At 55.6% G+C, this 19,064-nt stretch overlaps 1 protein-coding gene across 2 annotated transcripts in view; it reads left to right on the top strand.

The window, feature by feature from the left end:
- Positions 1-19,064, top strand: part of ITPK1 (inositol-tetrakisphosphate 1-kinase) — a 155,876-nt gene that overhangs the window by 118,636 nt on the left and 18,176 nt on the right. For both annotated transcript variants that reach the window (XM_069559514.1, XM_069559516.1), the window contains 2 exons: positions 15,175-15,273; positions 15,558-15,598. In XM_069559514.1, the coding sequence (XP_069415615.1) occupies positions 15,175-15,273; positions 15,558-15,598 (140 nt within the window). The remainder of the gene's footprint in view (positions 1-15,174; positions 15,274-15,557; positions 15,599-19,064) is intronic.

Below are 19,064 nucleotides of genomic sequence, written 5' to 3'. Positions count from 1 at the left end.
GGGCTCTCACTCAGGGTTGGAGGCTGGCTGTCCACCCTTGGGGAGCTGCACAGGGCTGTTGGTGGGAGAGGAGACAGCGAGAGAGGCCTTGGAGTCGAGGCCCAGGCCCCGGGTCTGCCTGAAACCCCTGTGTTGTGTGGCTTGCAGGTCCCTATTCCTCTGGGGCCACTTTGTCAGCGCTCAGGTAGCTGAGCCTGACAGCACTGGGTGCATGCCAGGCACTGTATTAGCTAATTTAATCCTCACGATGACCCCCGTGAGAAAGACACTACGGTTACCCCCCAGAGCAGTGAGGTTACTGGTGTCCCTTGAGTCTAATTGGCTAAGGCCACAGAGCTGCTGCGTGCAGGGCTGGAATCTGAACCCACGGCCTTGAGGTATCGTCTTGGCCAGTGGTTCCTGAATCCGGCTCCTGGCCCCTCCGTGGACTGCCTCTCTTCACCTTTACTTGGGTTGAGGACTCTCTGGCCCCGCTCCCGGGCGCCCCCTGGTGTCCAGGCGATGGCATTGTCCAGACGGGGTCCCTGCTTCGGTCATGGAGTCTCTGCCTCCTACAGTTTATTGAGGAAACAAAAGTCCTGTCCTTTTTGAGGTTAGTGACACATGGTAGTGGAAAAAAACAGGGTTTGGCACTGACAAGCCTGGGCTCAAATCTCAGCCCTCCCCGTGTGGCCTGGGCAGTCACCGGGCCTTTCTGAGTCGTCTGCTCATCTGTGATGCGGGGGTTGCCTTCCCTTCAAGTAGGGGTGGTGGTGGCAGCGGGGGGGCATGAGGAAGGCCTGGCCCTCCCTGCCTGCTGCAGGGGGTCCGGCCCAGAGCTGGCGCCCAGGTGCTCTCCCCTCCTCTCCTTGGTCCCACAGGGCGCCCGGGGCTTGGGTGGGAGGCACGTGGCAGAGCTGGTGGTTAGTAGGAGGGCCTGGAGTCTTGGAGGACGAAGAGGAGAGCGGTGCAGCCCCTGAGGACCGTTGCTTCCGAGTCAGGATCAGCCCTGCTTTTGTGCAGGAGGCTGGAGTTTTGGATGAACCCGCCAGGAAAATGCTTCACACAACACCTCGAGAGTGGGCTTGTGAGGAGCTGACCCCTGAGACAGCTACCTGCCCTGCCCTCCAAGTGTCGGCCTGCCCACCCGGCAGGACTGGGGTCTGGTGCCAGGGAACCTCCAGCTCAGTCCAGGGCTCTTTCTGGGGGAGCCACACCTCCAGTGTTTAGCCCTTTCCACCTCGTGGGTTATGGGTCCCCTTCCTTGTTTCTGTTGTGCTTCTGAGAAGAGGCCTGCCCCACGCAGCACACCCCAGGAATTGCTGGACTGGAAGGCCGCTCTCCCCCAGGCCTGCGCAGTAACTAGCCCTGAGTCCCCTTTGTCAGTAGGCAGGGCCCTGGTTGTCAGTGACTCTCACACCTGTTGATCCCCCTCCTTTCTTCTCAGAGGCCGCCCATCTTAAAAATGGAATCCATCCTTCCAGGCCCTTCTCATATATGTGCAAATACATGTGTGCTTTGAAAAGAAAAAAAAAGAAACAGCATCCTATGTGTTCTCATATAACTTGCTTTTTCTCCACTGAATATATGTCTTGGCTTCTTTCCATGTCAGCACACAAAAATGAAGAGAAGTAGGTCTGATCTGCCCTTTTTGATGGCAACATCATATTTCAGCATGTGAATAGGAAAAAAAATCATAGTTTATTCAATTATATTTGGATTTTTTCTTCTAACCGACTGAGCTGCAGTCAACGCAGGTCTCTGCAGAGTTCTGTAAAATTAATCCCTAGAAGTGGAATTTCCCAAAGTCTACTGTAAACATCTCTCACCTTGTGGATATTGCTGGATTGTTCTTCAAAACGTTTGAACAAATTTTTCACCCCATTGTACACGGCTGCTGGAGAAATGATAGCTGTCTGACTTTCATTTACATTTTTTCTGTTATTGACAAGATTGCACATTGCTTCATGGGTCTTTTGGCCCTTTGTGTTTCTTCCAGGTATGAATCTTTTCACGTTAAATTGCCCATTTTTCTCTTGGGTTGGTAGTCTTTTTCTTATTCATTGATTAGAGCCACTTTTGGGATTAAGGATATTGTCTCATTTTTTAATATTTTTTTTATGTGGACCATATATAAAGTCTTTATTGAATTTGTCACAATGTTGCTTCTGTGTTATGTTACGGTTTTTTGGCCAGGAGGTATGTGAGATCTTAACTCCCCAACCAAGGATCGAACCCGCACCTCCTGCATTGGAAGGTGAAGCCTTAACTAGTGGACCACTGGGGAAGTCCCATGTGTCATTGTTTTAAAATATGGACTGTTTCGTTGCTGGCAGCTTCATCTTTGCACTGGGCCAAGCTAACGTTTTCTGTTCTGCTTTTAGAATGTGTATAGCCAGAGAGAGCACTTCAAATATTTTTTTAAATGGTTTGAAAATGAAAAAGGCTGCTGCGTTTTGGGAGTCAGAGCTGAGTGGGGCAGCAAGCCTTTGGGTCCGGAAGGGGCCATAAATCAGAGCAAACAGCTGCCACAGAGTTAATCCGCGTTTCCAGCAGCCATTTCCATAAGCTGGAACGGGACTCAGGAATGTCCCTGTCTCCGCCAGCCCGTGTCTGGCTTCCTCGATCCTGGCCTCAAGCATACCCGGGGCAAGTATCACTGTGTCCCCTCAAGATGAAACAGGTCATTAGCTGAGTCAGACGGGAGGGAGACTGCTTGTCCAGCTGACCAGGACCATATCAGACAGGGTCTGTCAGACCTGTGGCCTTTGTTCCCGTCTATCTATGCCCAGAAGCCACCCCCTCCAATAATTTCAAGCTGGTTCCCCACAGCAAGCCTGTAGCTGGCGAGCCAAGGATCAGGCTGTTAGCAGGGAGGTGGCAGCCACAGCTGGGCCTAAGGGAGGCCCTTCAGAAGCCTCCAGGGAGCAGGGTAGGGACTGTAGCCACTATTGAAATGCCCCCACCCACTACCTAGTATCTCCAAATAGCACCATGAAGGTCCCTCTTTGCAAACTCTTAGTGACCAAGCCTATGTGTTTCCTATTGCTGCATGACAGGTCACTGCAAGCTGAGTGACTTTCAGTAGCTTCACCCCGGCCTGCCCCCAGCCTGCACTTTGCTATCTCACAGTTTGGTAGGTGAGAATTCTACCTGGCATGGTTGGTCTCTGGTCTCAGGAAGTCACAGATGGGAATCAAGGTGTCAGCAGGGCTGAGTTCTCATCCAAACACCCTGAGGAAGAACCTGCGCCCGGGCTTGTGCTTCTTGGCTGTGAGCACCCAGTTCCTTGCGGCTGCAGGACTGAGGTGCAGTGTCCCTGCCGGCTGTCATCAGGGGGCACTCTCTGAAAGAATACAGGCCCCCACGATCCTTCTCGTGGTCCCCTCCACCTTCACACGGACTTGGTGTGTCCAGCCATCCTGGTGCCTCAGGCAGCCCCAGGCGGGGCCCCCGCACAGCAGTCCTGCTGGGCCCCCTCTCATCCCCTCGCCCCCTGTCCTGTGTAAGTAGCAGGGAGACAGTGTGAGCCTGTCTACGCCTGGGACATGCCGCTTCTCTCTGCCTCCCCTCAGAGGGCTCTGGGTAGGGGCACCGTCGGAGCTGGTTCTGGGCCCTGAGGCCCCAGGGTCACTGCCTGGTCTGCGTGACCAGGGACCCGAGTGGACAGAGCCCAGGCCCTTCCTCACACGCACTGTCCTCATGTGACCTTCCAAGGTGTCAGACCCTTCTTCCCCTCAGACATGCCAGGTGAACCGGACAGTGAGCAGTGCCCAGGCGTGCCTGGGGAAGGCTCTCCCCAGGCTGCCTCGGGACCCAGCTCCCTTGCAGGGCTGGCCGTGAGCCTTGCTCACCCTCCAGCTCTGTCTGAGCCCCTCGGGGCCTGAGCAGTGGACAGGGCCTCTCTCCTCCCTTTTACCAGAGGGGGTAACCGCAAGCAGCACCTGAGATAGCCCTCGCTCCAGAGGGACCCTCAACCCCATTGTGGGTTCAGAAGGGATGCCCAGGCTGGACCTCAGTGCCCAAGGAGGAACAGACCCAACGCAGACTCACAGCAGTCAAGCCTTACGTGGCGCTTCTCCCTGCATGGCCACTCACGGTGACTCAGCTGGTCCTCACATCTTCACCGGCAGCCTGGGGAGTAGGTACCAGTGTTATTCACCACCCCATTCTTGGAGATATGGAAACAGAGGCACAAACAGGCGGCTAGCCCAGGGAGAGATTAGACCTAGGATCGGGACCCAGGCACCCTGCCCACCACTGTGTATATCCATGACCTGCGAGGGGCTCTGTGGATGAGGGTGGGCCTCTCCTGGGATCCAGCCCAAAGCCCTGGCAGATTTCCATGTGGTTCTCATGAGTCAGGCTCCCCAGTCCCCGCATCCCCAGGGCACGTGGCTGGAACTTTACTGTCTTAAAACGTATTATTTCAGTCTCATCTCACCTGGGGCTATGGATGGGTCTGAAGAGGTGTGATGATGTCACCATCGTCCAGGTATTTCCAGCCTTTTGAAGCCTGACAAATCCCCACACAGATCCTGGCCCCTGCGCCTCCAGGGGCCCTCGGGCTACAGGCAGAGCTGAGTCACCTTCGGTAAAGGGAATGCAGAGTGAACTGGAGTAGGTGCTAGGGGTCGTGCTGGGTCAGAGCAGGGAATAGTTCCTGAGTGTCGCTGGAGGGAATCAGCAGAGATTGGTTTAGTCGGGGGTGGGAGGGGGGTCATGGGGGTCATCCCAGGAAGCACGCCTCCTGAAGAGAGCAAGGTGAGGATGGAGCCCTGCCTGGGGAGGCATGTGGGGTGCAGTGACTGGACACTGGAGCCCTTCCTGGCCAGGCCAGTGGCCGGGACATTATAAGTGGACAGCGGGTGCAGGAGAATCAAGGTCAGGACAGGCAGTGCCCTCTTGATGCCCAGGCCTGGCTCCCCATCAGAGATCTCACTTCTGTCTCCTCTCGTCTGTGGGCCTGTCATCCCTGCCCTTCCTGACCGCCTCCTCCTGGCCCAGGCCTGTGGTGCTTTCCCACCTCCCACCTGACTGTCCTGAATTACTGGGCGGCTGCCATCGCCACAGGCCCAAAAGACCATCAGTTGTCTTCAGAGCTGCTGTCAGGCTGAAACTTGGTTCTCCCAGAATGTACAGAGAGCGTCTTTCCCCATCTAGGGTTCAAGAGCACGGGGCTCCTGCCCTCTAACAGCATAACGGCGGTGGGGGGAGGTGACTTTGGACAGTCTGGCACTGGATGAGTCATGAAGACTGGAATCCGCAGGTTGGCAGGCCAGGCCCAGCCCGCAAGTCCGGTGGCCACAGTCACCAGGGCTGTGCCAGGCTGACAGCGCCACACGGCGGCCAGTTGAGGAGTTGCAGGCCACTGCTGCCTTTCTTACCCTGTGCTGGTCAGTTGTGCCCCTCTGTGGTCCCCTTCTCCTTTCGTTTCCAGGCTCAGCTCACTTTTATTCCATCTTCAGTTCATCTCACACATGTGCACTTGTCAGAGAGTTTTTTCTGAGGGCTGCCTCCTCTGAGCAGCACTGGGCTAGAGGTCAGGCCAGGTCCCAACCCCAAGCAATATACCATCTGGTTGCAGAGTCAGAACCCAAACATGTGGGCATTTAGTAGGGTACCAGAGATGAGCAACTGAGCAAGGTAGCGATGCAGGAGAGAGATGATGGTGGAACAGGCGGGACTGTGGGTAGAAGATGCTGGGGCGTCTGTTGGGAGGTATCATTGTGATGAGACAGCTTGTTCTCAAGGGGTTGGGCAATGCTGGCTGGGTAGGTTGTTGCCAACTGGTGAGGAAGAGAGGAGTCCCAGGGGTTGTGCCGGGGGATGACAGGGAGACCACTCTGCTTGGCGTCGGGGTTTGGCTGGAAGTGAACTTGGTTCTGCCTTCTGAGAGGAGGCGGGAAGTGTAATTGCCGGGGCCACTTCATCAGAGCACCCCGGACTGGATGGCTTAAATTAGAGAAGTTAATTTTCTCACAGTTCTGGAGGCTGGAGTCCAAGACCAAGGTGCTGGCAGGGCTGGTTTCCTCCGAGGCCTCTCTCCTTGACTCATAGTCTTCCGTCTGCGTCCTGTCTCCTCTTCTCAAGGACACTAGTCACCTGTGTGACCTCATCTTCACTTAATCACCTCTTGGAAGGTACTGTCTGCAAATAAGAGGCATGTTCTGAGATCCTGTGAGTCAGGCCTTCAGCATGTGAATTTAGGGGGACACAGTGCTGCCCATGGGCTTCCCAGGTGACTCAGTGGGAAAGAATCTGAGTGCAACACAGGAAATGCGAGTTTGATCCCTGGGTCAGGAAGATCCCCTGGGGGAGGGCATGGCAACCCACTCTAGTATTCTTGCCTGGAGAATCCCATGGACAGAGGAGCCTGGGGGCTACAGTCCCTGGGGTCGCAAGGAGTCAGGCAGACTGAAGTGACTGGGCACGCACACATGCAGTGCAGCCTGTAATACAGGTTTCCGCGACCTGGAAAGGCTTCAAACCTTCACTCTCATCTGACTTGGTTGATTATTGAGCCAAGGGCTGCCTCAGTATATAGGTGGGAACTTTAAGAAGACAATCCAGGATCCAGCCGCTGTGCGCAGCGCAGGCTCGGTGGCGGGCTCGGTTGGTGAGGTGAGCAGAACACCAGGACTCTGGTGGTGTGTGGTTAGAGCAGCCACAGTGGAGATGGTTCAGGGGTGAGAGTGTCAAGAAGGGGGTCCCTTGGTTAACAAACCCCAGCAGCTAGGAAGAAACCCTGGCGCTGGGCCACTGATTTTTTTCTGTCTGTCCCAGGGGATCATCCAACCTTGATCCTGGGATGGGTTGTGTTGGGCGATACTGCTGAGGCCGATACTGCTACCCAGACCCTTGGGGTGGGACTGCTCCTCCCAGAGGAAACTGTATTAAGGAATTATTTCATCATTAAAATATCTGTTGTTGTTTAGTTACTAAGTCATGTCCGACTCCTGCAACCCCATGAACTGTAGCCCACCAGGCTCCTCTGTCCGTGAGATTTCCTAGGTGAGAATACTGGAGTGGGTTGCCATTTTCTTCTCCAGGGCTTCTTCCCAACTCAGGGATCAAACCCACATCTTCTGCATTGAAAGCATATTCTTTACCACTGAGTCACCAGTAGATACTATTGCTCTTGTTCTCTTTTCAGTGAGGAAGCTGAGGCAGAAGTAGAGTTACTTGGCTGGGGTCACGTGGCTGATATGAGTTAGAGCCAAGATTCAAACCCCAGGCACACAGGGGCCTGGTGAGCCCACTGGGGGGTGGGAGGAAGGGCTCCTACCAGGTGCGGGGAAGGTGATGCTTAGAGGAGGGAGGTGGCCTGACCCAAGGCTTGGAGGACAAGCCAGAGCTTCTGATGCCAAGAGGGGCTAGCTTGCAGGGCTGAGGGCCCGGTGTGTGCAGAGGCTTCAGGGCCTGTGAAATCAGTGTGTTAGGCTTCGTTAGTTGCCCCTCGGCATGTGGAATCTTCCAAGACCAGGGATCGAACCGGTGTCCCCTGCATTGGCAGGCGGATTCTCAACAGCTGGACCGCCAGGGAAGTGCAGGAGTTGGCTTCTTTAGTGGGTACAGACTCCACAGTGCTTTTTCCTCTTCCTTGCAACTCCAGCAAGTAGACAGGAGTGATTAATCATGACCGTCAGTCTACTACTGATCAGGAACCCAAAACCCGAAAGGTTGGGTCTTGCCCAGGCTCAGGGGAGAGCTGTTGGAACTTGCATGCAGGTCTCTGGGTTTTTGCTCCCTGGGTAATGCACGGGCCTTGCCCAGGGCTCCCCCCGACTAGCCTGGTTCTCTGTGCCTCGCTCCCTCTGCCACGGGGCCTGCAGGCCCCAGAGTGACGTGTGTGGGGGATGGGATCACTCACTATGTCACCGGTCACCCTCCCTCATGAAAGTTCTGCCCAAGTTCCTGAAAGCAGGGCTCCGCAGGGCTGGAAAAGCATGGTCAAGACCCCTCATAGCTGGTTCCCCAGGAAACTCACCCGTGGTCCCTCTGGGGAGCAGCATGGCTCTGTGGCAAGAGCCACAGAAATGCTGATTCCAGGGGGCCCCGGACCCCCAGCTCCTGGGCACATGGCTGCTGAAAATGATTTATCACAAGCCCCAAGCCTTATCATGCATGAGAGATGTTTAGCCCTGTCTACGGTGGAGGAAAATTAGCACAAACATAAGTATCTGACCTGAGGGGAAACGTCGGCAGTTGGGTTACCAGGAAATGCAGAATCATGGGAAAATAGTGGCAGCAGCGTTCAGTGGAAAACAATTAAAAAGGAAAGTCCAGTCACGGTTACAGCAAAGCCGATAAACAAGGTGCTTCTGCAGGGGAAAGTCCTCCAGAGAAGCCGGTGGCCAGGCTGAGCGGGGTCAGCTGTGAGGGCTGTTGTGTTTTCAGACGGAACAAATTGGGGGCGGGCGGGGGCGGGGCGGGCCTCGGGGGGAGCGGGGTGTGGGGGCCCGGCAGTGGCCAGAGGGCCGGATGCCGGCAGCCTGGCCCAGAATGTGGGTCGGCGGCGCCCAGGCACGCTGACCACGGACTCTGCATCCTACCAGATGTGTCCAAGATACCTGAGGAGCCGGCCTTGTGCACAGGGTGCCGTCAAGGGTCAGTCCGTTCACTCAGCAAGCCCCTGTTGAGTGCCTACTGTGTGCCTGCAGTGTTCTAGGTGCTGGGCCCACAGGGGTGAAAAAACGCACCGGTCCCTGCCCTCATGGAACCAGCATTCTAGAGAGGGAGACAGAGCCCTCGAATGTAGTGACTGCTCCCGACACGTGCCAGGCAGGTCCTCCCTGCTGCCCAGGACCACGCAGCCAGCTCCGGGCCCCGCGAGCTCTTTCCCTGGCCTGTCTTAGGCTCCTCTCGCCTCAGCACGGCCCTCACTCGTGGGCGTTGTTCTCTGGGGTCCCATCCTTCACGGAAACGTCAGAGGATTCCAGCCTTTGTGTGTCCCCGGGGACCGTCCCTGCCCCTAGGTTTTGTTTCTCTCGAGTATCATCTGGAAGAAATGGACTGAGGCAGAGTCCTGTCACAGCTGTGCCCGGGCCCTGCCAGAGCCCCGCCAAGGCTTCCTTCACAGCCTGGTGTCGGCACCATGCTGGACGCAGCCAGGAAGCCATGGAGTGGGAGACCCGGCACTGTCATCCCCAGAAACTGGACGTGGGTCGCAAGCCACCATTTAGAACCTGCCTGCTCTCCCGTGGGCCGCCCAGCTGGCCTCGATCAGTGTAGTAAGAGAAATCACCACTGCTGTTATGCGCCAGGCCTCCCAACAACCCTGTGGGGGGGCCTTGTTCCCATTTTACAGATGAGAAGAGCAAGGCCCAGCATCGTTCAGTCATTCGCCAAAAGTTGCAGCTAGTTTACCCCAAGCTCAAAGCCAGGCTGCAGAGCTGCATCTTCAAAGTGCCGTCTCCGCCTCCCCCAGCGGTCCCCTTGTGGCTCCTCTTCGCCACTGCCTTCGCTCCTCTTGCTGGCTCTGTAGCGTCTGCCCCCAGTGGCCTGGGAGAGTGGCCACCTGGTGCAGTGGGCAAGGCCGGGGTGTGCCTCGGACATCTGGGCCCTCACCCTGGGCCTGGCCATAACTTGTGCGTGACCTTGAACTCTTCTCTTCCCCTTTCTGGACGTGATGGGACTTGCCATCTCTCAGGACCTCTGACTTCACATTCTCTGATGAGGGTGGCGGACAGGGAAGAGGGGGGTGTTTCAGGTTCCCAGGGGCTGCTGCTTCAGCTGTTAACTGAATACAACCCACCACCTAACTAAAAAAGGCTTCCTTTCCAACTCCCATCCAGAAATACGATGACAGATAAATAAGTAGCCTTTTTTGGGGAACCAGAAATAGCTTCCTGGGCTCCCAGTGCTGACTGATAGGAAGAGTCTTTATGCTATTTGGGGGAGAAGAGCTGCTGGCACTGTTGGGATTTTCCTGGGGAGTCAGGGGACAGCTGCAGAGACTGCTGCTGTCACCAACCCTCACATGGGACAGGGCCAATGTGTCCCGTGCCACCAAGACGCTGGCTCAACTGCTGCAGGGTTTGGCCCCTTCCTCAGTCCTCCCACTCAGGTGACATCTGAGTCCACAGGCTACACAGATGTCACCATCCTCCTCTCCAAGGCTGGGTCAGTGTGTGCACCCGGGGAACACCGTGTCCTCAAGCAGGGCCTTTGCAGCGGCCATTCTGTCTGCCGGGAGTACGCGTGCCCCAGATGCCCAGCCTGCCTGCTCGTCATGCCGTGTCTGGGCTCCGCAAGGCACTTCCTGGGCACACCCCACCTCCACAGACAGCCCCTCATGATCCCCAGGTCACCCGCCAGCCCTGTCGGGCTGTCCATTCTACTCCTCCGTCTGGCTGTGGCCTGGTCCCTGCACCTGGAGCGTGGGCTCCACGAAGCAGCACGCCTCGTGTTCCTGGAGCTGGATCTTGGGCTTCTAGAACAAGACACATTTTTGTTGTTGTCGTTGGTGACTGGTGGTTGAGGACCAAAATAGGAACAGTTGTAGCTCCTAATTTACTGCAATCTCACAGGTGTCACAGGATGATTTTAGCTATAAGCCACCAGAAATTGGGTCAAGCTACAGTCATCATGGTCTACAGTCTGTGAGTCAAGTTGGGACAAGCCCTGGGCGTGGAGCAGCTGGCAGCCCAGCAAGGGACATGGGTCCCTTCCAGCCTCTGCCCTGTGGGGCTCAGGACTGCCTTCCCTCAAGCCTGACGCATCGGAGGGTGACCAAGCTTGAACTGTGGGCCTTTCAGGCAGCATGACCTGGATGGTCTCCAGTCCTGGGCCCACCCTGGAGAGGGCGTGGGGTCAGCAGCTGGTCACGCCTGCTGCTCAGGGTGTGGTCAGCCAGCTTCAAGTTAGGATAAGGGAAGAAGAATGTGGCGCCGTGCATGGGCCCCCCTTTCTTGAGGCACTCAGTCCTTTGTCATCTCTGCTGGGCCCTGCTACCACCTCTGACACCAGAGCCTGAGATTCCGGAAAGGTGCGAGTGTCTGGTCTAATGCTCACTGCGGCCCGTTCATTAGGAATGTCTCGTCTCTGTATTTCATCTGGACCCCAAACATCTCTGGGGGAACGCTGCCTTCATCCTCCTCTGATTCACCCGGCACTCAGCGGGGTCGGTGGTGGGGGACGGGACTCTGCAGGTTTGCTGGAAAACTGAAGGAGACGCTATACCTAAAGCATTTCTTTAGCCCAGTTTCTTGAACAGGTCAAGTGTTCGCACCTGATGGATCTCAGCTGGTGCCGCTGGGGTGTTTTCCTTTTTTTTTTTTTTCCAATTGGTATAATTACATACCATAAAATCCACCTTTTTTAAGTGTAGATACAGTTCAGTAGTTTTGAATATATTCAGAAAGTTGTGCAACCATCACAACTATCTAATCCCAGAGCATTTTCATCACTCCAAAAAGAAATGGACCCGCCTGCAGTCACTCCCCATTCCACCTGCCCCCCAGGCCTTGGCAGCTGCCCGTCTCCTTTCCGTCTCAACGGAGCTGCCTGTTCGGGACGTTTCAGATAAATGAAGTCATGTATTCTGTGGCTTTTCTAACTGGCTTCCTTCAACTCAGCATGATGTTTTCAGGGTTCATCTATGTTGTAGCATGCATGAGAACTTCATTCCTTTTTATGCCTGAATAATATTCCATTGTGTGGCTATAGCGCCTTGTGTTTACCAGCTCATCAGTTGATGGACACTTGGGTTGCTGCCACTTTCTGGCTGTTATGAATAACACTGCTGTGAATATTCCCAGACAGGCTTTTGTGTGGACATGTGTTTCCGTCCTCTTGGAAACAGCTAGGTGTGGACTGCTGGTACTATGTTTAACTGTGTGGAGAACTGCCAGAGTGTTTCTCAGAGCAGCTGGGCCATCTCACGTCCCCACCAGCAAGTGGCAGGACACTTGTTACTGTCTGTCTTATTTGGTTGTAGCCAGCCTCGCACGTGTGGTTTTAATCTCCATTTCTCTGATGCCGCATGGTGTTGAGCATTCCTCCCTGTGTTTGCTGGCCTTTTGTGTGTCTTTATTTTGAGAACTGTCCATTTGGGGCCCTTGGCCCATTTTTAACTTGGGTTACTGGTCTTCTTTATTGTTTGGTTGTTAACAGTTTTTCATGTATTTTGGATACTAGACTCTTGGCAGATACATGATTTCCAAATATTTTCCTCCGTTCTTTGAGTTGTTTTCTTGATAGTGTCCTTCAAAGCACAGAAGTTTTAAATTTTGACAATGTCAAATGTGTCTATTTTTTACTTTGGTTGCTTGTGCTTCTGGTGTCTAAGAAACCATGTCTAATCCAAGGTCATAAAGACCTACACCTGTGTGTTCTTCCAAGTGTTTTATAGTTTTAGCTGAAATGCTTTTGCTGCATCTATTGATAGGATTGTGTGAGTTTTGTCCTTTTATTCTGTTAATAGGAGCAGGCACTTTTCTGCTAGGGAGGCCGTGGTCAGTAGCCTGAACTTGGGATCCAGCTGCCCAGGGATGAGCCCCCCAACCACACCCCTTACTCACTGTGTGACTCTGGACAGGGAACTTCACCTCTCTGTGCCTCATTTCCCATATCTTTAAAATGGGAGTGACAGCACCTCCTTATGGGGCTCTCATGAAGGTAAATGATTGTTTTGCAGACTACGTGGAACAGTTCTGGCATGTTAACAAGTGGGGTTTCTTGACTGTTGGCCGTTAGCCGTGACATTAGGTGGAAAGCTTTGATGACCTGGGGTGGGGAGGGCATTGAAGGCGAATCTATAATAAAAGCCTAGACAGCGTACTAAAAAGCAGAGACATCACTTTGCCGACAAAGGTCCGTATAGTCAAAGCTATAGTTTTTCCAGTGGTCATGTATGGATGTGAGAGTTGGACCATAAAGGAGGCTGAGCGCCGAAGAATTGATGCTTTTGAACTGTGGTGCTGGAGAAGACCCTTGAGAGTCCCTTGGACGGTAAGGAGATCCAACCAGTCCATCCTAAAGGAAGTCAGCCCTGACTGTTCATTGGAAGGACTGATGCTGAAGCTTCAATTCTTTGGCCACCTGACGCAATGAGTCAGTTCATTGGAAAAGATCCTGATGCTGGGAAAGATGGAGGGCAAGAGGAGAAGAGGGCGAGAGAGGATGAGATGGTTAGGTGGCATCCCTGACTCAAGGGACATGAGTTTGAGCAAGCTCCGGGAGATGGTGATGGACAGGAAAACCTGGCGTGCTGTAGTCCATGGGGTTGCAAAGAGTTATACATGACTTAGTGACTAAACAACAAATGATAAAGGATTCACCTGCTCCAAAAAATCTGGAAGCTCTTAACAGGACGCCGTCTGTTTGCCTCCAGGGATCTCTGAGCCTTCCCGTGGGAGGGCTGGGGCCAGGATGGGTCCCCTGCCAGACCAGCTGGGTGCTGCCGCAAGCCCGTCTGCTGCCACACCCTTCAGTTTGTTTGGCCTGGAGTCTCACACCCCGTTAGGGCCTGGCTAGAGGGTATACAGCAGGGAGCCTTTGCACAGATCACTGCCTCCCTCCCTGCCTGCCAGCCCCTCACCAGTGTTTCCACCCCGGCTCTGACTCTGGGCAGGGGGTGCAGAAACAGGGCCCCATTTAGATAATGGCTTAGAGCTAAGAGCCAGGACACCCCACCCACTCCCTCCCTCGATGCTCTGATTTTCCTGGCTTCTCTCTTCCTGACCTGCCGTGTGAGCCCAGCTCCTTGTCCTACCCTGGATGTGACTGTCCAGTGACCTTAGGCAAGGACTGCCTCTGTTTCAGCCTCTGTGAGGAATATGAGTGCTCCAAGCAGAGGGCCCACCTTGCCGTCCACCAGGCCTCCTCCCTTCCCTGGGTCCCCGAGAAACTCTGCCCACCCCAAAATCTGCAGTCACTCTGTGCCTGTTTGGACTTTGGACTTTGCTGGTGGGGGGCGAGGAGGGAAATGAAAGCACGTTTAATATACCCTGTGTAATTCTTGGCACTTGCTTTTTATGAGATATGTGAAGCTGGATCGTACCTTGGTTTTAATGTTTTAATGTACTGACCTGCTAGCCAGCCAAGTAGCTAGAAGCTGTTGGAGACAAGCTGCTTTGTTGTTTGGTTTCCAAGTTTGTGGGTGTGTGTGTGTGGGGTCACCCCCCATCTCACTAATGCTCAGCCTTTCCCGGCCCCTGTGCCCAGAAATACAGGGTGGTCTTACCTCCTGAGGAGCCGGTGCCCTGACTGGGGACGGAGGTAGACAGAGTAGTAATAATAAGCCAGTGGTGCGATTTAGCAATCCGCAGAGATTCAGAATGCATTTTGTTTCCCCACGGATGGTTTTTTCTACCTTCACTTGGTGCCCCTGGCTCCAGGATCGTCCTGACAGAGCACACCCATCTTCCAGAGGTTATCAGAAAACTGAACATGCCAGGAACCCACCGGGTGGATGTGCAGAGAAGGCGGGCAGCCCCCTGAGACTGAGGACTTAGGAAAGCAGAGGCAGGGGATCTGGGTGGGGGCTGGGCGGGGCTGGAGTCTGGCAGCCAGGGGAGGTCGGGAGTGTGTGCTTGTCCGTGGCCCATCCATGTGACGGCGGTGGCAGAAGCCCCTCTGTTAGGCACGAGAGGCTCTAGGAGAGGGGTCCCTGTGTGACAGCGAGCCCCTCTTCAATCCCTACCCAGCCTCAGCATCTCTTCCGCCCCTGGCCCTCCCGTCCCCATAGGATTATTTGCAGACTGCAGATGTGATGTATGCAAAGCCTTCAGCGGTGCGGGCTTTAGGCTAAGAGCTGAAGGGCTGGCGTCATCCTCCGATGATCATTAAGCCAGTACTGTGTATGGAGGGGCGTCTTCACTGCCCCCGGAAAGTGTTCATAGTTGATGGAGTGCAAATTCGAGTCACAAAACAGCATCCTGTTGTCAAGCGCTGTGTGTGTGCGTGCTCACAAGCCCAAGTGCGGACTGAGGAGGTAGAGTTGAGTCAGTCTGGTTTTCACTTTTCTTTGATCTTTAGGCTTTGCTGTTATCACGCGTCGGTCCCGTCCTTATGGGAATGCTGTTGACAGTAGTTAATGACTGTGCCCTCGTTCCTGGGGCACGTGTGCGCGTGTGTGTCTGCACGCCCACGGGTGACTTCGGGGTGTGGGCTGCTGGATGGGGTGGGCAGGGGTGTTGAGGGGCCCCACGGAGCAGACAGTGCTGACGCGGGCTTCTCCTCCGTCCCCAGACGACAGGATCTGCTCGCCGCCCTTCATGGAGCTCACGAGCCTGTGCGGGGATGACACCATGCGACTCCTGGAGGAGAACGGCCTGGCCTTCCCATTCAGTGAGCACCTGAACTCCTGGGGGTGGAGGGAGGCCTCGGCCGCCTGGGGAGGGCACAGCCCCGGTCCCTGGGTGGTAAGGGCCTGGCCTGATGGTGACCATCTAGAGCCCCTGAGGGCAGATGCTGGCCCTGGTGGAGTCAGCCTGTCTCCTCAGCTCCCCACGAGCCCCCTCCCTAGCCCAGGGGCCGCAGGAGGTTTTGAGAGTTTCTCTCTGTATCTGCCAGGCTGGGCTTTGTAGGTGAGTAACCTTGCTAACTCCTGTTTTTCTCTCCCCCACCCACAGTTTGCAAAACCAGAGTGGCTCATGGCACCAACTCTCATGAGGTGAGTGGAGGAGTTGACGACTTGATAGCCCCGTCCCCCTCCAGCCCCCTGGCTCCCCTGCCCCTGCCTCCCCGCTCCACCCCGCTCCTTTCAGCTCACAGTGTCTCTCTGGGAGCCTGACAGCCCTGCTGCTAGATCCCACCGCACCAGCTGGTGGCTCGGTACCCTGTCTCCACCTGCACCTTGGGCCTCTCCTGCTCCAAGTCTGGGATGGGCGTGCCTGCCCTCTTTGAGCCCATGCGAGCCACACCACCATCTGACCTTCCTCTGGCCCATCAGTGTCGGTCACTTCCTGCTCTGGGCCGGGCACAGGCCTGCCCGCCCCCCAACCCCAAAAAAGATCCCGTCACTGCCCCTAAGTCTGCAGGTCCTGCTGAATCGGGGAAGGGGGTGGGAGGAGGAAGGGGCTCTCGACCTGCTGTGCATGTGATCCCCCCACCCTCACGTTCATTCTTGTACTCACCCAGTGGCCATTCACCTTGGGTGCTGAGGGAAAGACGCCTGAGATGAGAGTCCTGCCCCAGTGGGGAAGACAGGGTCCCAGAGGCAGAGAGTGCCAGCGGGTATGGTGTGGGAGGCCGGGCGGAGGAGGCCTTCTCGGGGCAAGTGGAGCCGGTGGCCAAGCAGGGGTTCGGCTGAGTCTGTCACCGTCTTGGGGAGTCACGTCTGGGACGTTGCCTCCAGGGGCACAGCCCAGCCTGGGGACCCCTTTGTGAGGCGCGTGGGCGGTAGTTGTTTGACCCTCCTGGAAGACCCTGTGGGAGAGCCTATCCTGGGCAGCCCCACCATCAGAAATGCTCCCCCATGACCTTATGACGAAACGTGGACAAACCCAGCAGCGGCTTGTAGATTTAGGTCGTGTCTTTGTCCCTGGCGTGTATCTATGGGGAAACGACTCTAAACAGAATATGTGTCCGAGTGGTGTGGTATATGCTGTGACGAAGCCGAGGGGTCCCTTTGCTTGTGGGCAGGAAGGTGGGGGCAGGAAATCCCTGCCTGCGGCCGAGGTCGGCTGTCTCCTGAGGTCTGGAGCCCTCGTGGAGCCTCCCCGTCTGGGCCTGCCTGGGCTCCGTGCCTGGGACTTGCTCCTGGGCCAGACCCAGGGGTGGGGGGACAGGAAGGCTTCAGAGCAGCCAGACCATGGCCCTGGAACCCACAGTCCTCTCGCCAGCACCGGACCCCCAGCCTTCCGCCTGACCCATCACACCACTGGACAATCCCTCTGTTGGTCAGTGCCTTGGGGTTGTTCAGGACAGAAGGGCAACTGCAGTCATTAGTGTGAGTAGACCATTCAAATGCAGAGCAGGTCAGCCTGCTGGGAGGGAACTGCTTCTGCTGTTGACACAACAGCTTTAGAGTCACTCCTACCTGGGACCGGGTCTGGCTGTGTGCACTGCCAGCTATGTGACTTTGGGCAGATGATCCAGCCTCTCTGAGTTTCTGTCCTGCACTTGTAACTGGGGATGTGATGGCTGATATGAAGGGTAAGGGAGTTGCCAGTACTGCTGTGCTGCCCTGGGCTCTGGGCCAGGCAATATTTGATGCATTGTAGTTAGCAGCAGCAGCAGCAGCAGCAGCAGCAGCAGCAGCAGCAGCAGCAGCAGCAGCAGCAGCAGCGGCTTCCCAAGTAGCTCAGTAGTAAAGAATCTGCCTGCCATGCAGGAGACAGGAGCTCAATCCCTGCTTAGGGAAGATCTCCTGGAGGAGGAAATGGCAGCCCACTCCAGTATTCTTGCCTGAAAAATCCCATGGGCAGAGGAGCCTGGCAGGCTACAGTCCAAGAGTCACACATAACTGAAGTGACTGAAGCGGTGTAGCCAGTTTCCCTGCAGCCTGCTAGGTCTTTGCAGAAGGGGCAGGGGTCTGCTTCCTTCAGGAGAGTCTTGACTCCATGGGGTCAGCTTGACTTAAGGTGTTTCACCCCTCAGTTCAGCTCTCCGGGTCTGGCTCGTAGATGTACACATGTGCCATGGCCCCTTCTCCCCTTTCCCCATCCCTGGGGCTCCCCAGCCCACTGTGTGCTCTTTCTGGGAGGAGGGGGTTCCTCTGCTGGGTGGGTGTCAAGAACAGAGCTCCAAGATTGGGGTCTGGAGTGCTGCAGGTTCCTGGGAGGCTGGCAGCATCCGAGGACTGCCCCCTCTGGTGGGGCGCCCTCCGTGGCATGAGCCCAGAGGGGGCCAGGCTCCATCCCACCTCAGGGGTGCTTGGGGATGTTGAGTGCAGTGAGGACGGAGGACACCTCTGTGCACATGGTTAGCTTTACACTGGAAAGGGGGCTTTCCGATTGGGGTCCTCACCCGGACCCCAGCCTGCTGAGCCCTGCTTCTGATTGCTCAGCCCCTAGCTCAGTCAACCAAAATCAGGACGTTTTGTTTTTAGTTTATGTTCATGATTTGATTTATTGTTTTGGTGTAAGCGCTTGAGTTTGTTCCACAGTGAAATACTCCTTAAAAAAAAATATTGAGCCCAAAGCTCAGAGGACCCCCAAAGCTACCCCGTGGTGGCTCCTGATGCTATTTTACAGGGGATAAAAATGGAGCTTAAATGGCTTGCGCAGCAAGTGCCAGGTACGGGACTTGAGCTCACATCTGGCTCTCCACTCTCATCGGCAGGCTAGGGAGCTATTCACTGTGGTGCGCACGTGTGCGCGCATACACACGCACACACTTGTTTCACTATGGTATATACACACACATTTGTTTCCCCATGTGGCCTGGATCTCTACCCCTGCCCCACCCAGCTGGGCACCAGGCATGTTGGGGTGGTGCTCTGTGACAGTTTGTTGAGAGGCGACAGCTAGTGTGGGCAGCCAGCTGTTCAGGCCTGTTATCCCCTCCCTGGGCAGTAGCCCTGGGCAGCTGGTGGCTCTTTGCTGTGGCCCCGAGGCCTGGATGAAACATTCATCATGGCCCCAGCACTGGCTGCTGGCTGTGGTGGGCCCTGGGCAGACCCAGCCTCAGCCCAACACAGGGAGGTTTTGTCCAATCGCCCCTCCCCTCCCCCACCCACCTTGACCTCTGTCCCCTGCCAGATCCTTCTGTTGGAGGCCTTTGTTCCAAGAGGAGTCAGGACCCAAGAGTGGAATGTTCCCATTCCTTAAGAGCTCGTGTGTAATGTGTCTGGGGCTGGGGGCTGCTGGACTCCATCCCTTTCTGGGCTCTGTCACTTGCCAGCAGCCTCTAAGTGCCTCAGGGCCTCAGTTTCCTCATCTGTAAAAGGGGCATGATGTCCATGCCCACCTCGGGGCAGGATGTGAGGATGATACCAGGTGACTCAGGTAAAGTGATCATACCAGGGCCAGGCATGTCATGAGTTCTCAAGAGGCAGCTGTTGTCATTGTACAGGCTTTGAACCCAAGGCCTCCCAACCCCTGATCCCTTGTCCTCCGCTTCTTGCCCGCACCCCCTCGGTAGCCCACCTCCCACCGCCAAAGTCTTTGTAGAGGGATCTCTACAAAGAGGTCCTA

The sequence above is a fragment of the Ovis canadensis genome, chromosome 18, assembly GCF_042477335.2.
Source record: "Ovis canadensis isolate MfBH-ARS-UI-01 breed Bighorn chromosome 18, ARS-UI_OviCan_v2, whole genome shotgun sequence".
Taxonomy (NCBI): domain Eukaryota; kingdom Metazoa; phylum Chordata; class Mammalia; order Artiodactyla; family Bovidae; genus Ovis; species Ovis canadensis.
The sequence above is the reverse complement of the archived record's forward strand: the minus strand, read 5'-3'. Positions and strand labels throughout refer to the sequence as shown.